This window comes from Podarcis cretensis, assembly GCF_951804945.1.
Source record: "Podarcis cretensis genome assembly, chromosome: 1".
Classification (NCBI taxonomy): Eukaryota; Metazoa; Chordata; class Lepidosauria; order Squamata; family Lacertidae; genus Podarcis; species Podarcis cretensis.
In genome coordinates this window covers 95,132,953-95,150,926 of record NC_137170.1, presented here as the reverse complement: position 1 = coordinate 95,150,926, position 17,974 = coordinate 95,132,953, and the positions used below count along the sequence as shown (strand labels likewise).

The following is a 17,974-nucleotide window of genomic DNA, read 5'->3' as shown; positions in this document are numbered from 1 at the left end:
GGTTGACACAGCAGCTCAACAAGTTCTGGCTCAAGCCTATCTTTAATCATTTACCCCAAGAAGAAACAAATCTTGATATGCAAATATATTTGAGAAAGAAGTTTATCATAGCAAAAAATTCAATTCCACATCACTCCTCAATTTACGAAAACTACAAAATAGTTATGTGAACCAGCCCTATATGATTGCTGCCAAATAGATGTGATGTATATAGATCATAGCTGTAAGGTATGATATAAGATCCATGGAGTGGCTTGTAGTGCTGTTCAGAGATAACCAAGTCTAGTCAGTTTCAAAACAAGCCAAATTAAAATTATGGGTTTGAAGGAAGGAGTGCAAAAGCCTGAAACACACTTGGGCTCATTCTAGCATGTGCATGTCATGCTAAACCATGGGTTTGCATGAAGTGCAAACACATGCTAAACCATGGGTTAGCATGAAGTGCAAACAGAGCAAATGGATTTATCTGGATTTCTGTCATTTGCTGGATCATTCTAACAGCAGTGCTCAACTGCTTTTTATGCATGATATGACTGCAGCCCCAAAGTGAAAAAGTGGGTAAATGAGAAAATTTGTGAAGAGGCATTTTTCCAGTCGGCCAATGCACAGGGATGGATTAAGATTTTTAGGAAGTTGGCAGGAGGAGTTTTGCAGTGGACAGCTGGAAAAATAATGCCACTAAGCTGTGCTGGGAATGGCAGGGAACTCAGCAGATGGAACAGGAGATTGATAATCATTGAGATCAACATTTTAGGGTTGCAGAATGTGTTCCTCTGGTTTTCAAAGCTTTAAGGTTCTACATTTCATTTTCACTAGCAACAGAGTATTTTTTTCTGTTAACTATTTAATCCCTACAATTGCTTTTTTGGCAGTTTCACATAAAAGAAGAAAGAAATCCAACAGGATTCCTAATTAGAAATTTAAAACTTGTATGTGGCAAAAATGAAAAAAATACTGGGAGAAAAAAATATTCCATTTGTTCTGCCACCCTCCCAACCCACTAATTTTCTCTTCTGATGCCACCTGATACATTATTTCTGAAGTTTAAATTAGAAGCTTTCATTACAGCAATGGATGATTTGGCCTGGACATTTTCTGTCTTGGAGAAGCTTAGCGTATTGGGGATTTACAGCAACAATTCTTTGTCTTAGGAAACAACTTAGGTTTATCTTGTTAAGTAACTGCAGGTTAGATGTGAACATTTTCCAAACCAAGCTAGAGCCATTTAAGAAGGCAAGAGCCATTCCCTTAAATACGAAAGAAGGGAATGTGTATTAAAGGTGTAACCACGGATGATTGTCAGAGACGTTGAAGGAAGTCAAAAAAATAACTATGATTTGTTGTATGCGGGATTGAACGAAGAATTGGAGGGAATTTTATAAAATGTATAATAATAAAAATTATCATAAAAAAAAGAAGGCAAGAGCCATCTGGCAACAAGCCCTAGAAAATAAACAGTCAATCTAGTGCATTATTCACAAGGAACCTAGCTGAGATCAACCCAGAACTAAGTAATTAACAAACCCCGACGATTGTTGCTAAAGGACCAAGAGAACATTTCTTTCCCCATCTTCAGAATAACTCTTATGTCATTGGGTAATGGCTCTATATGGACTAATGCAGAATTATTTGGACACAGTGAACTGCATTTTATATTTTCCTCCCTCTTCTTGTTCCAAACTTACTTATGAAAGGATATTAGCAGCATGTAGCAGCCATATCCAGCAGCTTCTGATCTGATCTTTATTATTTCCAAGGCTTTTTTTCCCCAGCTGGAACTCGCCGGAACTCAGTTCCAGCACCTCTCTGGTGGGGGCCATTATCATTATAAGAGAACAAAGGAGTTGTACATAGTGAGTTCCAGCACCTCTTTTTCTAGAAAAATAGCACTGATTATTTCTAATAGCTTGCTAAAACAACGCTGGCCAAATAGTGGTGTTCCCTACCACCATGCAAGGAAACATGGATCTATTAACACAATCCTAGGAATGAGTGGGCTTTCTGACATGCCTGTCAGGATGCGGTCAGACATTATCTTTACCCTGTGGTGATGGCAACTGCCACAAAGAAAAAAGGAAGAGCAAGTGGCTCTTCATGGTGCTTACCATAGAAGGCCTTGCTCTTCTACTAGTTCCAGTGCAAACTATAGCCAGTTAAAAGTGCTGGAAGGAAGTGTGGAGCAGGGCCAGTGAGGTGTGTGGCATGGGGATGCCTAGCCAGTGTCTCAAGGGCCAGGCAGAGAAAACTGGAGGGACTCACTTGCCCCCAAAACCTGAGGTTCCCCACCCCTGCATCACTCAGTGTTAAAGAAGTGGTCCTATTGCAAGGATGGGAAAACTTTCATAGGAATCTGTTTGATGAATTAAATGTTACATTAGTAGGCTAATTCCTCCATTGTAACCCTTCTCTAGCACAGAAGGTAATGTTCAGAACAAGGGGCTAACTGGGAACTGTACAATGAACCAAATGGCCGTGGCTAATTTAAGATTTGCGGCCATGTAAAATAGTAAATCATGAATGTACTCAATGTCAGCTGACTAGTTCATACCCTCCAACATTTCTCAGAGGAAAATAGGGACACGAGCACAGAAAATTTTGAATTTATGTATTGCATTTAGAGAAGCCTGAGGAAAAAGATATGGGGTATCCCAATGTTTATTTTGGGGTCCAGGGACATAAAAACTTTTGAGTTCAGGGATACATAAACTTCCCTTAAGTGTTTCAAAATTCTGAGCAAATTAGGAATGTGTAAGCAATTGCAGCATCCTGGTGTTGTGGTGAATCCTAAATGGATCAGGTGCACAGACACCCACCCCCTGGCATCCCCTCCCCCAGCTGCGATGGGACTCCTCTTCACCCAAATGCACAAAATGCATCAGATTTCAGAAGGCACCACCAATTTACCTCATGGGAGAGATCAATGCCTTCCCCCTGTCCACATGATAAACCAAGCAGGAAGGGGCTTTGGAGCGATGTGTTTTTGTTCCAGAGAACCCCTCCCCATTTCCTCAAATCCCCTTCATCTCTAGAAATCTAGTCTTGTTCATTTTAAGTCATAGAAAGAGCCAAGCTTTGGGATCAGAACTCTCTGTGTCTCTCTCAAAGCAGGAGCCAAAGAGGAAATGCACACTACACACACAGGTGGCAGTGGCTTAGAGACACTTCAGATTCCCAAATGAAACTGGCGATGAAAGGACTCTGAATTCGGGACATGAGAAGCCATGGTGACTTTAAGGTTTTCGTGATGGTCTCGGTATTTTCAGGGCAGTTGGAGACTATGCTAGTTTTACCTATATACAGCATTAGACATAAGCTGGAGCAGTTAAAAAAAAAGAAACAAAGGAAGGAACTTTTACTGTAAAATTATATTTTGCTTTCTCTTTAGAGCTCTTCTTCACGAACAAGCACAAAAAGAGGGTTGTTTAAAAGACAGAAAGACTTTGATATTTTCCCATCATATTCCCCACTTCTACCCTTTCAAAATATCAAAGAGAATGAATAGACCTGCCAGGGTACACAGTGACTAGAACATTCACTGCCTTCTGAAACATAACCCAATAACTTATGTGCGGATGGAGGTGATCTGGGAGTCAAAGTGCTGTCGTATTTCTGCCCAGTGTGAAAAATACCTGAAGAGTTGCCAGTGGTAAATAGGTTAATGTCATAGAGTGCTCTACAGAGCAATAATTGAGGGCATCCCTGATGTGCCTCCTCCATTAGTCAGATACATTTGTTACTACAGTATACTTGCAGCACTGCATACCTTAATGAGTTCATCAGCAGGTTCGGAAACAAATGGGCAGCTCTCTTGTTTACCTCCGTAAATCTTATTGTCTTTGCTTCTAGGGACTTGGCACTTGGTCTGCTGTTTAACTTGGAACTCGTGTCAGTAATGCATATTGTAGACAGCTCAGGGTATTCTCTGTATCCTTCTTTAAGCAGATAGCAATAAGCTACTGCTAGAGGGTTTACAGGAGCCAGCAAAGACGTAGCTTTAAATCCCAGCACAGAAATAAAATAAATGTGCAGGAGCCTTCGTCAAATTTCTGGTAATGAACATTTCTATGTATCAACTGAAGAGAGGCCTCAGGCTCTTGTGGATAATTTAGCAAAATATTGCATGGAGTAAGCCTGCACACAATTTGTTGGATTTTTTCATGAGAGAATAATTCACTGAATTACATGTAATTTTGTAGCACTTAGCTGTACTGTACAGTATGTGCCTTTGCTTTTCCTTCATGGAACACAAGAGATAATGAGCTAGAGAGATAATAATATTTGATGGATGTTTATCTGTGAAATAATTTATATATATAAATGTGCTTTTTTCTAAAAATATTCAAAAAATGTTTAGGTGTTCTCTCATTTTGACTTAATAAAATTACCATTTTATAGTTCAAATCGGGGGGGGGGGGGAATACAGTATATGGACAAAAGTACAAAATGTTTAGGGGTATGCGTACCCCTAGAAAAAAGCACTGTGTGTGTGTGTGTGTGTGTATGTATACTAGATGCCACCAACAAATTTTAGAAGTGGTCTGGGAGCCAAAGATATGCTTGGGTGGGGTTTAGACCTGCCCTGCACACACAATGGTTCAACACTCCTGATTTAGTTCAACAAGTAGTACTAACAATTATTTCTTTTGCTATCATCAATACAGCAGACAATAAACAGGAAAGGAATAGTTCAATATCCAGTCTATCTATGCAAGATACATAGAGGACACGACATACTGTATGTGCATTTATTAAACTCACACTCGCCAATGTGCTGATAAGGCAGAAGTAGATGTTAACTAAAGAAGAATGTGGAAGCAGCTCTACACTGCTTGGAAGCTGCTATATTAAGGGGTATATTAAACAAACAAACATAATCAATGTAGTTCCTTACTCTACTTCTCTGCTACTTTTTCTTTCATACTAACTGGTTTTCCATATCACAGTTATTGTTTGAAATGTGGATCTGCCATTCTTTTAAAGAAGGCTTAACTGAGTTATTGTTTGCCTTTTAACCAAATAATCAATTAATCAATTGCATTTCTTTGTTGCGGGTTGATATTGTACTTTGTAGCAACATTGCTATAAATTACTTGCTGTATCTGCTATCATTTTCTGTAACCTTTCAGTTTTCCTTATGTAGTCAATCATCCAACTGGTATAAACAGCACTCAACAATCATTAGCTGAAAGAACAAGATCCCATTCTTAGAAACACCACACCTGAAACAATTAGAAATATGCCCTAAAATGTGAGATTTTCACAGATAGGTTATTTCCAGCTGATGCATAGTAGACTTCAACATATTCGGCAACTCTCTGACGACTAGACATCTACAATTATATTAACACAGTGAGAGATTTATTGACCATTCTCTGACGTTTAAACCGTCAATTTCAATGAGTGGTGCACAGGGGCTCAAGCAATGCACCTGAGTGGGTAGTGGGCTATACAAAAGCAGCCATATCTATTGGGGAAGGGAGACATTGTTAGCAGAAGAGGCAAAGAGGAATCCATCAAAATTATTTGGCATACTAATAGCGGCTATTAGCCAATTTTAAGTTGCCTCAGCAAAGTTCAAGGGAGGGCCTTTAAGTGAAGAACAGGAATTCCTAAAATGATTTTCACAGTATTTTATTACTATACCTATTAGTCACACCCCTAATTCCTAAGATACTGTCAGTTATTCCTTCTGAATATAAAAGAAATGGAAAGACTACAGACAACTCCTCCAACACAGTGGCTAAGTGTCTGAATCACAAAATAACTGGTCTTAGGCAATAACTGGTCTTTCAGCCTACACATTCCTCCTGCAATATGGGGTATAATAATGCACTTCTATTTCACATGCTGGTGGAAAGGATTTCAACAAATTAATGCATGCAAATAGCACCAAATACTTGAAAGTGCAATACAAATGTTAAATATTATAAATATTATAAATATTATATTATAAGATGTTTGGTAGGGGTATGAAGGAAAAGAGATTTGTTTAGTAAATATGGGTGGCGTCTTTGCTGCTTACTTGCTGCCGCCAAAGTAAAGTGAATTCTGGCAGCAAATCTCACAACTGTTCAACTAATCTGAATGGGGAGACAGAATAACATAAATATGTCTCGATTTAGGTGCACTTATACCATTTGTGAGTTCCATTACTATGTGATTACCAGGGAGAGGGGAGGAACAACTTGTTACGATATGGATGCAATGCAGCTGCAAAGTGCTAGCTTGAAAAGTAAACATGTTGGGACTGTCCGTGGGAATCACAGGCGAAGCACCGGAATTAGCTCAGAGTGTAATATGAGCTCTTCCGTTTATTCCTATCCAGGAAGTGTTTCTGTCTCTATACTGCTGGAGCTTGAAGAGAGCAGTCATGTTTTTTGTAACGCTGCAGAGACAGAAATAAAGGCATGTAAATACGTTTCTGTCTATCTCTTTCCCCTGCCCGGGGGGGCAGGAAAGAGGGGTGTGTTCTTCTCACGTTTGAGAAGAATCGCCGATCGAGACCTTGCCTGCGCCTGCTGGGGAATGCAGCCAGGGAGGTCAACAGGGAATCAAGCCGGGTGCCTAGGATTGTTGCCAGTTCCTCCTGATAAAGGGCTTGATATCCCGACACCACTTGCATAAGCAAAGGCCTAGCACATTCTGTACAACTACCCTGTTGTTTTGGTCCCTACAGCAGAATATTCCTCTGGTTTTCCAGTTTTCAGATTTGGATTGTCACACCCAGTGACGGACCTTGGGGTCTCAAATTTCAGCAGTGCCTTGTGCCAAAATTTGGTGCCCCCCCCCATGTTCCATTCTACATCATAGTCGCAGTGCCCCCAAAGCTCTGGTCATGCTTCCACTGTTTCTAGGGTGAATTTCAAAACCCCTATTTTGTAGTGATCTGGATTCAAAGTTTAAACTGCACTTCTACGCTGGAGCCTGACAATGCAGCAAGCTTGGGGTGGGGGGCAGTCCAGAAGTCATTAAAGAAAATCATATTTTCTTTCCTGTGCCTTTTCTGTGGTGCATTTTCCTCTCTGTAATTGTAGCAGGCCCTACTCAGTTACAATTTCTTAAATGCTGTTGCATTGTTGAACACAACCAGCAACCCAAAACAACTGCAAAAATTAAAAAAACTGTTAACTCCAGGAAATGGCAGGGGAGTTGTAATACATAAAAAGAAGTCAACAACAAATATATTCTCAATTTTGTTGCTTTATGTGTCTTTTTTGTACTCTAGAACAACATGAAACACATATTATTGCCACATATGATTATTCGGGAATCTGTACATGTGGATTTATTGGGGGGGGGTTCCTCATGTATGCACATGAACTTCACCAAAAATAAAAATGATTTTAAAAGATAGAAGTACAGTGGTACCTCAGTTCTTGAATGTCTCCGTTCGGAACCTGAACACCAAAAACCCATAAGTAAATGCTTCCATTTTCAAACACACCTCAGAAGTCGAACGGCTTCCGCTACGAGTTTTTCAAGTTTCTCACCTGAATTTGCAGACAGCCCTTTGCGCCTTGGTTTTCGAACATTTCAGAACTCGAACGGTCTTCCAGAACAGATTACGTTTGAGAACCGAGGTACCACTGTAGTTGGAATTTTCTAAGCTTTCTATTCTTCTGTGCCTTGTAAGATCACAGGTCAATCAAAAATGAGGTCATAGTACACTGCCTATTGTGCTTCCACACTCAGCTCACTGCTATTCCTCACACATTGGTCAAAACAGAGGACATCTTTCAACAGGATTATATGCAATAGCGCTTAAACCAAATTAAAGATGCATAGGTTTACAGCTTTTGTCTGTTTTCTGATCTTGCCTACAGAATGGTTCCTAGCATTATGTTGGGAAGAAGCTATAGTAGGGGGTAGACAAGTATTGTATGGACATCTAATGTGGGCATTTTGTTCGCCATGCAGCTCAGTCCTATGTATGCTTACTCAGAAGTCTGACTAAACTCCATGTGTCTTACTCCCAAGTAAATGAGCACAGGTTTGCACTGGAATCAGAGCAAGCAAGCAAGCAAGCAAGCAAGCAAGCAACAAGGGGCACCAATTGTGTGCAGCTAGGATTTTTTAAATTTCTCTTATCAGTGGCAATCAGAGGAAAGACCAATCTGGGAAGACCTGGCTGACTTGCTGGCTATTTTGCACACATACACACACAGTTCTTTGCAGGTGGCTGGAAGATGGGAAGTCATTGTTCACAATGCTAATGATACCCAGAGGAATGAGACTACAATCTGGATAGCTGTTCAGGAAAGCAACAGCATCCAAAGCTTCTACAGTTTGAGAGATCTGGAGGCAATTTGGCACATCTACCTACCAAAGAGCATGTTCAGATTTTACAATCCAGTTACCAGTCCGAGCTCCACATATGCTTTGAAGGAAATCTAGGCTACTAAAATTATAAGAGCTGTAACTGAGTTGCTGAGGTGGGGAAAGCAAAAAACCCCACGTCTTTGAGGGAAAAACAGAAAGGGGTGGATTATCAGTTGCTTACAAGAGAGTTCACAGTGTTGTATAATGCATCCCAACTGCCTTTAGGAATGCATTCACGTGGAGACCATAAACATGCAACCTAGAACCCCCACAGATTCAGCTGCAGCTTCCTAGCAGCAGTTCCCACAATTGTGGAAGTATGTTTTTCAGCTGCTGTCTTCACTGGAATCACTTCTGGGAAGCTGCATCTGCATCCATGAAGGACCCAGGTCACATATTACATTCTCCATATGAGTGATTCCCTTGGAATAATCAAGGGACATTACTTTAAGAAGATTTCTACTCTCAATCATGAAACGGTGTTGATAAATCATTGGCTTTTTCTGAACATCTCTGGAACAGTTGTGGACTGTATTACTGACACTCTGCAACCTCTCATGCACTGCACTAATCTTACCCTCCCTTTGTGCTGTAAACACTCCTGTTCCCTTCTCTTTTCTGTTTACCTGCAGTGAGCACACGGGAGGTCATGTGAGCTGCCACTCCAAAGCTGAAAGATCAGTTATGATCTGCTCATGGACATCAGAAGGATAGTGAGCAGAGTAGGGAACATGTCATCCTTAAGTCAAATATAGGGCCTAGAACAGGGGCAGGGAACCTGTAGCCACCCAGTTGTCACTTGACTCTGAACTCTCATCAGCTCCAACTAGCAAGGGATTATGGGAGTTGTAGTCTAGTAATGTCTGGAGACAAAGAGGTTTTCCACCTAACTTAAAACCTAGCTTTCTTCAGAAAATTTGGATTGGTATGCTTTTGCTGCATACACTCCTTAGACAAGCATTCCTCAACTCTCCTCAGGACTATGACTACCAGCATCACCAGCCAGCATGGCCAGTGGTCAGGGGTGTTGGCAGTTGTGTCTAATGACATGTGAGAACCAAAGATTGGGAAAGGCTGCCTTACACTGCCTTTGAATCCATATGGTATTCTATAGAAGAAGTAGAATCCTGGTGTATGTCATTTGTGTGAAAGAATCTCACAAGAATCACAAGAATGTAGAGGTTTGTCGTAATGTGCATGGCAGGAGTGGGCGTGGGGAGGTGAACCTGAGTTCTCCACTCTAGCACTGGATTCTGGATATAAACTTCAGATTCCATCTAAAACATTGCTGTGTTTGGCTCCCCGATTGTGGAATGCTCTCTCCAGAGAGACTCGCCTGGCACCATCATTATAAGTCTTTAGAAGCCAGGCAAAAAGATTATTCTTTACCCAGGCCTAAATAATCTATGGCCTGTGAAGGGCTGTGAAGTAGTAGTAGTAGCAGCAGCAGTAGTAGTAAAGCAAAGTGCTCTCAAGCTTCATCACAGCCAGCTTCCTCAAGGAAAGAGGAGAATCGTTCAAGCCTCCTCAGAAGTGACCAGAATAAAACAAAGATGGATGATTTACTAACAGTGTTCACACTTGTAATTAGTCTGGAGGAAGGAGGTCAAAGTTTGACCTCCTGCATATTTTTAAGCCCCTGAGGGAAGAACTCTTAGGAAGAAATAAGCTGCATGAGGTTTGCACTCCTCTACTGTATATTATATTGCTTTGAAGGGGTGGATTGGCCCTTTGTTAACAAGAGTTTGTAGGGTAGCCTGTTTTACAAACTGAGAGATGCTAGGTGGGATGCTTGCTTAGGAACCAGAGGTTATAGCTTTCAATGTCCAGTTTGCCACATCCACAAGCCTTTCTGCTTCTAAAAAGACAAACCTCCAGTCAAGGTTGCCAAAGGGTTTTTTGTGTGCCCAGTACTGTGTACCTGGATTGGGCCTTCCAACCCACTTGTAAATGAGGATACATATTTGTGTTCCCTTTTGCAGGTGGAACGGAGGGACCCAAAAATAAATCAGTGACCGCACACATAATAAAATGTTTGAGAGACAGATTGTGAAGAGGTGAAGCATTTCACACAATTTTATTTCTGTATTAGAAAATACTTAACCTGTTGAATTTTTGCCTGCTGCACTATGGAAGGCAGAAGAACCTTGCTTTACCCCAATGCCAACCCTAAACTTTTATAACATTCCTTCTAGGAGTGCTAGAGACTTCATTTCAAGGGCATCCTCCCAAATCAGCCCCCCCCCCCAGCATTCTGCCTCCTTTTCATATATTTGCAGAAGGATATAGTAAGCCCCTGAAAGAGCTTTGATTTTGCAATAAGCAAAGGTTATGATACTAACCTAAGAAAAAAAAGATAGGACTGCCTGAGTTCTAAGCTTTTGAAAGAGTGGCAGTTGTGGTCTCTTCATCACTGTTGCAGCACTTATTATAAATACATGTGGATGTGCTGAAAACAAGGCAATGTCTTTAATTGCTGCCAATACTTGTAACAGAGGCTCCAACCAAGTGAGAGGATACCACACTCTTTCACATGAACAGAAGTTTGACGGGGAATATTCAAATTATTTCAAATGGGTGGAAAAATTACCTGAAAAGCTTCAATTTGAATAAGCACTCTGAAAACAGGAAAATGAGCTGCCAAAAAGGTGAACGACATAAACTACTGTTATGTATTTTCAACTCTCATCTGCCTCATTATGGCATCCCTCATTTCAATATGGTGGGGGGTTTAAGGGAAAGGGCAATTGGGTCTAGAAAGAACTGTCTTTTTTGTTGTTTCTCACAACTTATAATTTTGATATTATATATACGAAACACATACACGAACATCCAACCAACACAGATATATAATATATATCCATGTATACCAGTTTATCTCCAGGACTTCCATACAATTTGCCCAGGCTTATGCCCTAGAGAGGTTACTTCATTGTTGCTAACGCAGCTAAAACAACACAATTATCAGTTACCGGTCTCTGCAGTCACAGCAGGTGCTGTGATTCTCCAGGAGTTTGACTTCACCCTGGAGGTGCACTCTATTGCTTCTTGAGGCAGACTGATGCCAACAATATCAGTATACCAATGCTGTGTTGGAATTTGAACACAGTTCTCCCTAGAGTGACCTACAATATTTAAAAGTAGCCAGAACCAATGGCCCAATGAATGAATGAAGAGAAAAACTCCTGTTCTTATATCATTTTTAAAATACTCTTTAGTTTTTACAAGATGACATAACAGAGAAGGGAAGAAATATGACTCTATTGATTGATAAGTGCTGCTGAACTCTATTCCTTCCAGAAACCGAGCAAAATCTATTTCCAGGAAATCCTTTTCACACACACACACACACACACACACACACACACACACACACTTGCCATTTGCTCAGGGACACTTACTACTGCTGCACTTAATGGACTATAATAAAATAAACTGCTTCCTATTAGCAAAGAGGATCTTGTCATCAGCTGTGTAATGCCATTTTATTATAGCTCATGAAGCATCTAAAGGAAGCAATACTTGAAATGGTTAAGGCTGGAGTATGATAATGCATTTGTCCCTGAATATCCAAATGCCTTTCTGCAAAGAAACTACAACAAAGTACTGTTTTCTTGTGCACCATGCTCTCCTACAGTAAATCCCCATCTCTGTCATCCATTGCTGGATTCCAACAATTCCCTTAATTTACCACCTTCCCTTTCTGGTGATCCTTTGCTTTCATTGGTATTCTGGCTTAAAAGTGGAAATCTACAATAAATAGAGGTAAAAGATTAGTTTGTAGGAGTTTAGAGGAAGATAGCATCACAAATTGTGAGCTACTGTTGCCCTGGTAAATTGCCAGAACATGGCCTTCTGATAACCTTTGTCTGAAGGATGCTTCCATAACTGTTAAACTTATGGGAAGAATAAGGAACCAGGAAGAAAGAATCTTTAATAAAGACAGAAAATCTGAAAACTTACTGTAAACAACTGAAAACATTAGCAGGGTTAATGTAAAATGAGCAGTAAAGAAAACTCCATTATTGTGGAAATGCAGAGATAAAACGAAAGGGAGCACAGATGGGGTGAGGGTGTTACCGGAAAAATCCGAGGGCTCCCTTGGACAAAAAGTAAAGACACCAACCAGAGTAAATTGGAGCAAATCAGCAGCCTGTAGGCTTGGCCTTTACTGAACTGTTGCAACAGGGTGCTCCCCTCACTTGCAGGAGAGAGGAAAGACACAGAAAAATGGTGTGCAAGACCTTATAAAAACTTTTCAAATTCCCATCCTGTAGGTCAAGCCCACCCCCAGAAACATCATGCATACATTACAGAAAGGAGGGGTTGAGGGAGGAGTTGTGGTGGTAACCTGAGTGTCCTGTCACCTGGCTGGTTCCCTTCTCCCCCTCCCCATGAGTCATTTTCTGAAGACAAAAGGTAGTCGCAGTTTCCTGCCCCCTGAGGGAAGATCTGATCATTGTCCTTTGTTCCAGTCCATGCTGAATCCACTTCCATATGGAAGATCTTTGTGATCTTGATTGTCTTCTGTCTAGGACCATCAGGGTTGGCATAGCAACTGGGCAGGGCTCCTGTGGATGTGCTGGGATGTTCAAGGGATTATGGCCGGCCTGTATCAAACCTTCCCCATTTTGTAGTCCTTCCTTCATGGAGTAAAATAAAAGTTGAACAGTGCAAATCCGATGTATGGTTGATTTTCTATGAATTTATAACAGAAGCGTAGTGTATGTAGTGTGTGAGTGTGAGTGTGTGTGAAGTTTGTACAAACTGAATGATGGGGGGGGGCGTTTCCTGCTACAAGGGGAAGTCAACTTGATGTTATTTTGGGTTTTGTATCTTTTGTTAGAAAATGATATATAAATTTATATTTAAAAAACCCTAAAAAGGGATGTTCCTATAAACTTACAAAAAAAATAAAATAAAATCTAGTGACAATTCTTCCCTAGAATCCCGAAGCATTCTCTTCTTTAGCCTCCCAAATAAGGTCTCAGAAGAGGCTGTGAAAGCTTTGAAAACACAAATGGGGCCAGAAGATCTTGATGATCAGCAGTTTGGTAGGATGCACCACTCCTTGCTAAAGTACTCTAAGCACTTTGGCTTCCCCTGCATGCAGCTTATATTGTCCAGACATCTTTAGCCAACTTAATCTATTAAATTCCATTTCCACTCCTTCCAATTCCATTTTCCCCTCTTCAATGTAAGCAGCCTGCCTACAGGCGTGTTGTGTTTAATTTCCTTGTGTGTCACATACAGCAGGGGTCTGTCTTACCTTTTCCTGGCCAGCCCTGATGGGAAATACTGTATCTTGTGGATGTCAACTGCTGGTGTTCCCTTTCTTGTTTCATTCTAGGGATTCACTTCAGGATTTCCCTCTCAATTGAGACTGGCTGACAGCCAGCTTCTGCCTCCTCCAAACTGACAGTACCAATAATTAGCATTCTTCTACCTCATGCGTTGTGTATTCTCCCCTCACTTTGGAACATTTCAGGTTTGTTTCAACAGGCACTCGGATCTCCTGGCTTTTATGAGGGAAAATTTAAAGCTAGTCAGCTTCAACTGCTCAGGAGCATTTCTCTCTGGTACCCTACTATCAGGGGTCTGTTGATGCAGTAATACTAACTGAAGTTCCTCCACAAGTACTGGAATTAAAGGAGAGCCAGTGTGGTGTAATGGTTAAGAGCGCTAGACTCATAATCTGGTGAACCGGGTTCGCGTCTCCGCTCCTCCACATGCAGCTGCTTGGGCCAGTCACACCTCTCTGAAATCTCTCAGCCCCACTCACCTCAGAGTGTTTGTTGTGGGGGAGGAAGGGAAAGGAGAATGTTAGCCGCTTTGAGACTCCTTAGGGTAGTGATAAAGCGGGATATCAAATCCAAACTCCTCCTCTTCTTCTTCTTAGAACCCACTGTCACTTCAATAGCATTCTTCCACATACAAGGATTCTAGCACAATATATTATAAAATGCCATGCTAGTTCATCAGCTCACATGATTATACTGTAAGGATCATCCTGTAACAATTACAGGCTTATTATTAAGTAATACCGTATTGGCCCAAATAAAAGCCGCACCTGCAAATAAGCCACACCTTTAAAATTGAAGGGAGGAAAGAAAAAAAGACAATACCCGAGCTGCTTTCTGGGGAGGTGCCTCACTGTTTTGCCGGCAGCCTCCTCCTGCTTTCCCCCTTCATTCTGACAGCTCGGGGGAGTCTTGGGAGCGGCGGACAGGCAGCGCTCTCGGGGGGGGGGGAGAGCCACACCATTTTGCCGATGACCTCCTCCCTTCTCCCCGATGACTCAGGGCAGGCTTGGAAGTGGCAGGCGGGTGGCGTTGCCCCACGCTGCTTCGGGGGGAGTCACGTGCTTTGCCGGCGGTGTAAGGTCACAAATATAAGCCACACTTTAACTTTTCACTGTCAGAATTTGGAAAAAAGTGCAGCTTATATTTGGGCCAATACGGTACATTATATTATCTTGCCCTTCTTTCACAGAGGTGAGGATCCCCTCCCCTAATGCTTTCCCTCACAACAGCTCTGGGAGTTAACAGCAGCTGGAGGGAATGTGACTGACCCAGGCTGCAGAAATCTGAACCAGGGTTTCCCCCAGTCATGGTTCAACACAAAGGCAGAGGATTGTTGAGACGCTATTCTTCATGTCATAAAATTCCATTTTATGAAATATTTTGCGTTGTGTTAGTGCATGATTCCCTCTACTTACTGCCATGAATGATTATTTATCCTCCTTATTTATATTTAGCAAATAGATGGGGGAAAGAACATCTGAGAATAAACATGCTTCTTATGGTCTGGATCATATGCTAAGTACCAGCCATGCTAACAGTAGTGGTGAGCTGGTTGCTCACTGCCACATAAGTTTTCTTAGTTCAGATGCATTGAGATAATGATATTGACACGGGATTGATGCATTGAGATAATGATATTGACACGGGATAAAAGAAAAGAAAAACCAGGATGCATGCCAACATTAAGTATTTCCAGAAGGTCTGCAGACAGTATGTAGGCTGATAAATATTTTCTGTCCTTAGTGTGCTTATTCCAGTAGAGTATGAGGCATCCACCCTGCCCTTCCTTCCCTTTAACTCCCACCACTACACAAACTTATTAGCATTTCTTGAATATTTCCAATACCTTCCCTTGTTTTGAAAAACTATGCTGGCTGTGGGTTGCATCACCACAATATCTGATACAGTTAAATGCTATGCTTTTTCTTATGATTAAATAACCCTATCTTACTTTGCTGTCCAACAGAGACACAATCAAGAACTGAAGTTATCTGTCCTTCTCTCAGGTAAGGAATTAATCTGAATAGCAAAGCCTGAGACTATCTTTCCTGCAGATCCCAATGTGAGTTAATCAGGCCATCACTGTGGTGGGGGATGCACACTACGTGAACCGCCTCCTATTGCTCAGCAATGAATGCAACACAGTTGACCTAATTGAATCATGGCATTTAGACTTCAACCACAAGAAGATTGCAATTTCTCTCTATGGATTAATTTCATTTGCACCTGTGGAATCCTAGAGGCCCTGGGTTTTTTCTTCTCTGCATGCTGGAAGGGAAAAAACAAAAACCAACCAAGCTAAACAAACCAAGTTTTTCTATTGAAGTTGGATGACAGAAGCTCCTAGTATGATTGCTACCTCCCAGTCCCCTGATTTCTACCAAATGTGTGTGCTGCTCAGCAGATTATGACTTTGTAGACTGACTGGTTCTATCCTGAACTGAAAACCTCATGTCATTTTTTCCTTACTTGTTTCTAGTTGCAAGCCTGAAAGAAACCAAAATCCAATTGACTACCACCATCTATGTAAGGTTAATAATCTCTAAGAAATAGAAAACTGAAGCCTGGTTTGTGAAACCACAGTATCCGCCTAACCAATTAGGAAATCTCTTTAGCCAGGGGAGGAGAGCACTTGAGTTTATCCCTTGTTCCTGCTACAATAAATCATACTTTTCTAGAGTGGCAGTAGTGCCATTGCTGTGCCTCAGTGGGCTTTTCTGGAACAATGCACATTCAGATCTGACTGCCTCTCAGAACCACCATCTCCTGTGCTTGGTGCTGGCCATTGGATTGAGGAAGAGAAAAAACAGCAGCAACCCGTCACCTATTGGAGCTGAGCAACCACTCCACGCCCAGCTCACTGCTGCACCATAAGCACCACCTGCTCAGAGCAGAAGGGACGTCTCTGGCAATTCATATTACATATTGACACCTAACTAATATATTGACCTCCCTGCCCATCATGGCTAAAATACATTTTTAGATAATTATACTATCCATCACTTCATGGCTGGGGCTATACTTCTGTGAATAAGCTTCTGCCACAGCTAGCCTACTACAGCTAGCATATACACCAGTTCCCTCAGCAGCTCACTTATTGCTTCCTTTCCTATATCTCCTTTTCTATCTTCTCACAAATAAACTCCTGACTAAAACTCCTGAGTTGGTTACCCCTTCTCAAAACATCAACCAGTTCTGGTAGAAAGCCTGGTGGAAAGAAGCAAAGCTTAACTTGGGGTGCCTTACATCTACTTGTATATATCCAAAGCAGATCAGTTTTCTTCAGAACAGCCAGAGGTGAGTTATTCTTGGCTCTCATACTGCTTGCTACTTCCAACAATTAGTTCAGTGATTTTGCTTTACAAGTCACATAAAATACATTTGCTAGCAACTTGAGGTTTATATCCCCGATTAATTCCTCATGTTGCTAATTGCAGAAGCATATATATTTGGCTACAATGTTGCCATGTGATTTCACAGTAATATTCAAGAAGAAGAAGAAAACTACCCCTTACCTTTTCTGCATCTTGCTCAAAAAGTCGAAGTTGAAAACACTGGTCTAGTTTCAGTTTCCGGACATGCCACATCTGATGCAAGTGTTGCCGAGTTGAATGCAGCTTGTCCAAAAGGCTGGTGATCTTTGGCACAAGGCTTTGGAAATCTGCACTGCCAGGAATGCAGTTCCTACCAGAAAAACCATCACTGCACCGTATGCACTGTAATAACCTCTGGCCCTCACGATCCAATTCTTCTACTGGAGCTTTAATTACTTTCTTCTTGAGCTGCGTGTGTTCATCTATTAGTCTTCTTGAGCCCTCCACATCCACTGGAAATTCCTTCCTAGCCAACATTTCCTGAAGGTCCTCTAGCCTGGATAACAAATGGATGGCACTGTTGAAAAACTCTTCCAATGAAACTCTCAACTCTATCCATTCATCATGATTGTAATCCAAGGATCCTTCAAATTCCTCTGTTAGTTGGGAGGGATCCACCAGTTTTGCTAGGCCTTCAACAGAGACCATGCTTGTCTAAGGGCATAAAAAAATATTGAAATGTGTTATCAGTGAAAGACTGAGAAATGTTGCAATACTGGGATCTAAACGTTATAATTATCTAGCTATTTGTCATGGGAAGGTAGGTCGGAGGAGGGAAAGGACATTGACAGCCAGGACGGGTAAGAATTTCCCCCACCATCCACAACTCAGAGATGTCATGGCAGCATTTAGAGAATAACAACTGTAATAACACAACTGTAATTCCATTAATTCCCCACAGAATTCTTGCATAAACATTTTGCAATGCTTCCCGTGACAGTTCTATACAGCAAGTGTCTCTTACTTTCCATTTCACTG

General features: G+C 41.4%; 1 protein-coding gene across 15 annotated transcripts in view; it reads right to left on the bottom strand.

Moving 5' to 3' along the window:
- KALRN (kalirin RhoGEF kinase) overlaps positions 1–17,974 on the bottom strand; it is a 492,818-nt gene that overhangs the window by 226,952 nt on the left and 247,892 nt on the right. For all 15 annotated transcript variants that reach the window (XM_079992485.1, XM_079992495.1, XM_079992497.1 and 12 more), the window contains one exon: positions 17,138–17,650. In XM_079992485.1, the coding sequence (XP_079848611.1) occupies positions 17,138–17,650 (513 nt within the window). The remainder of the gene's footprint in view (positions 1–17,137; positions 17,651–17,974) is intronic.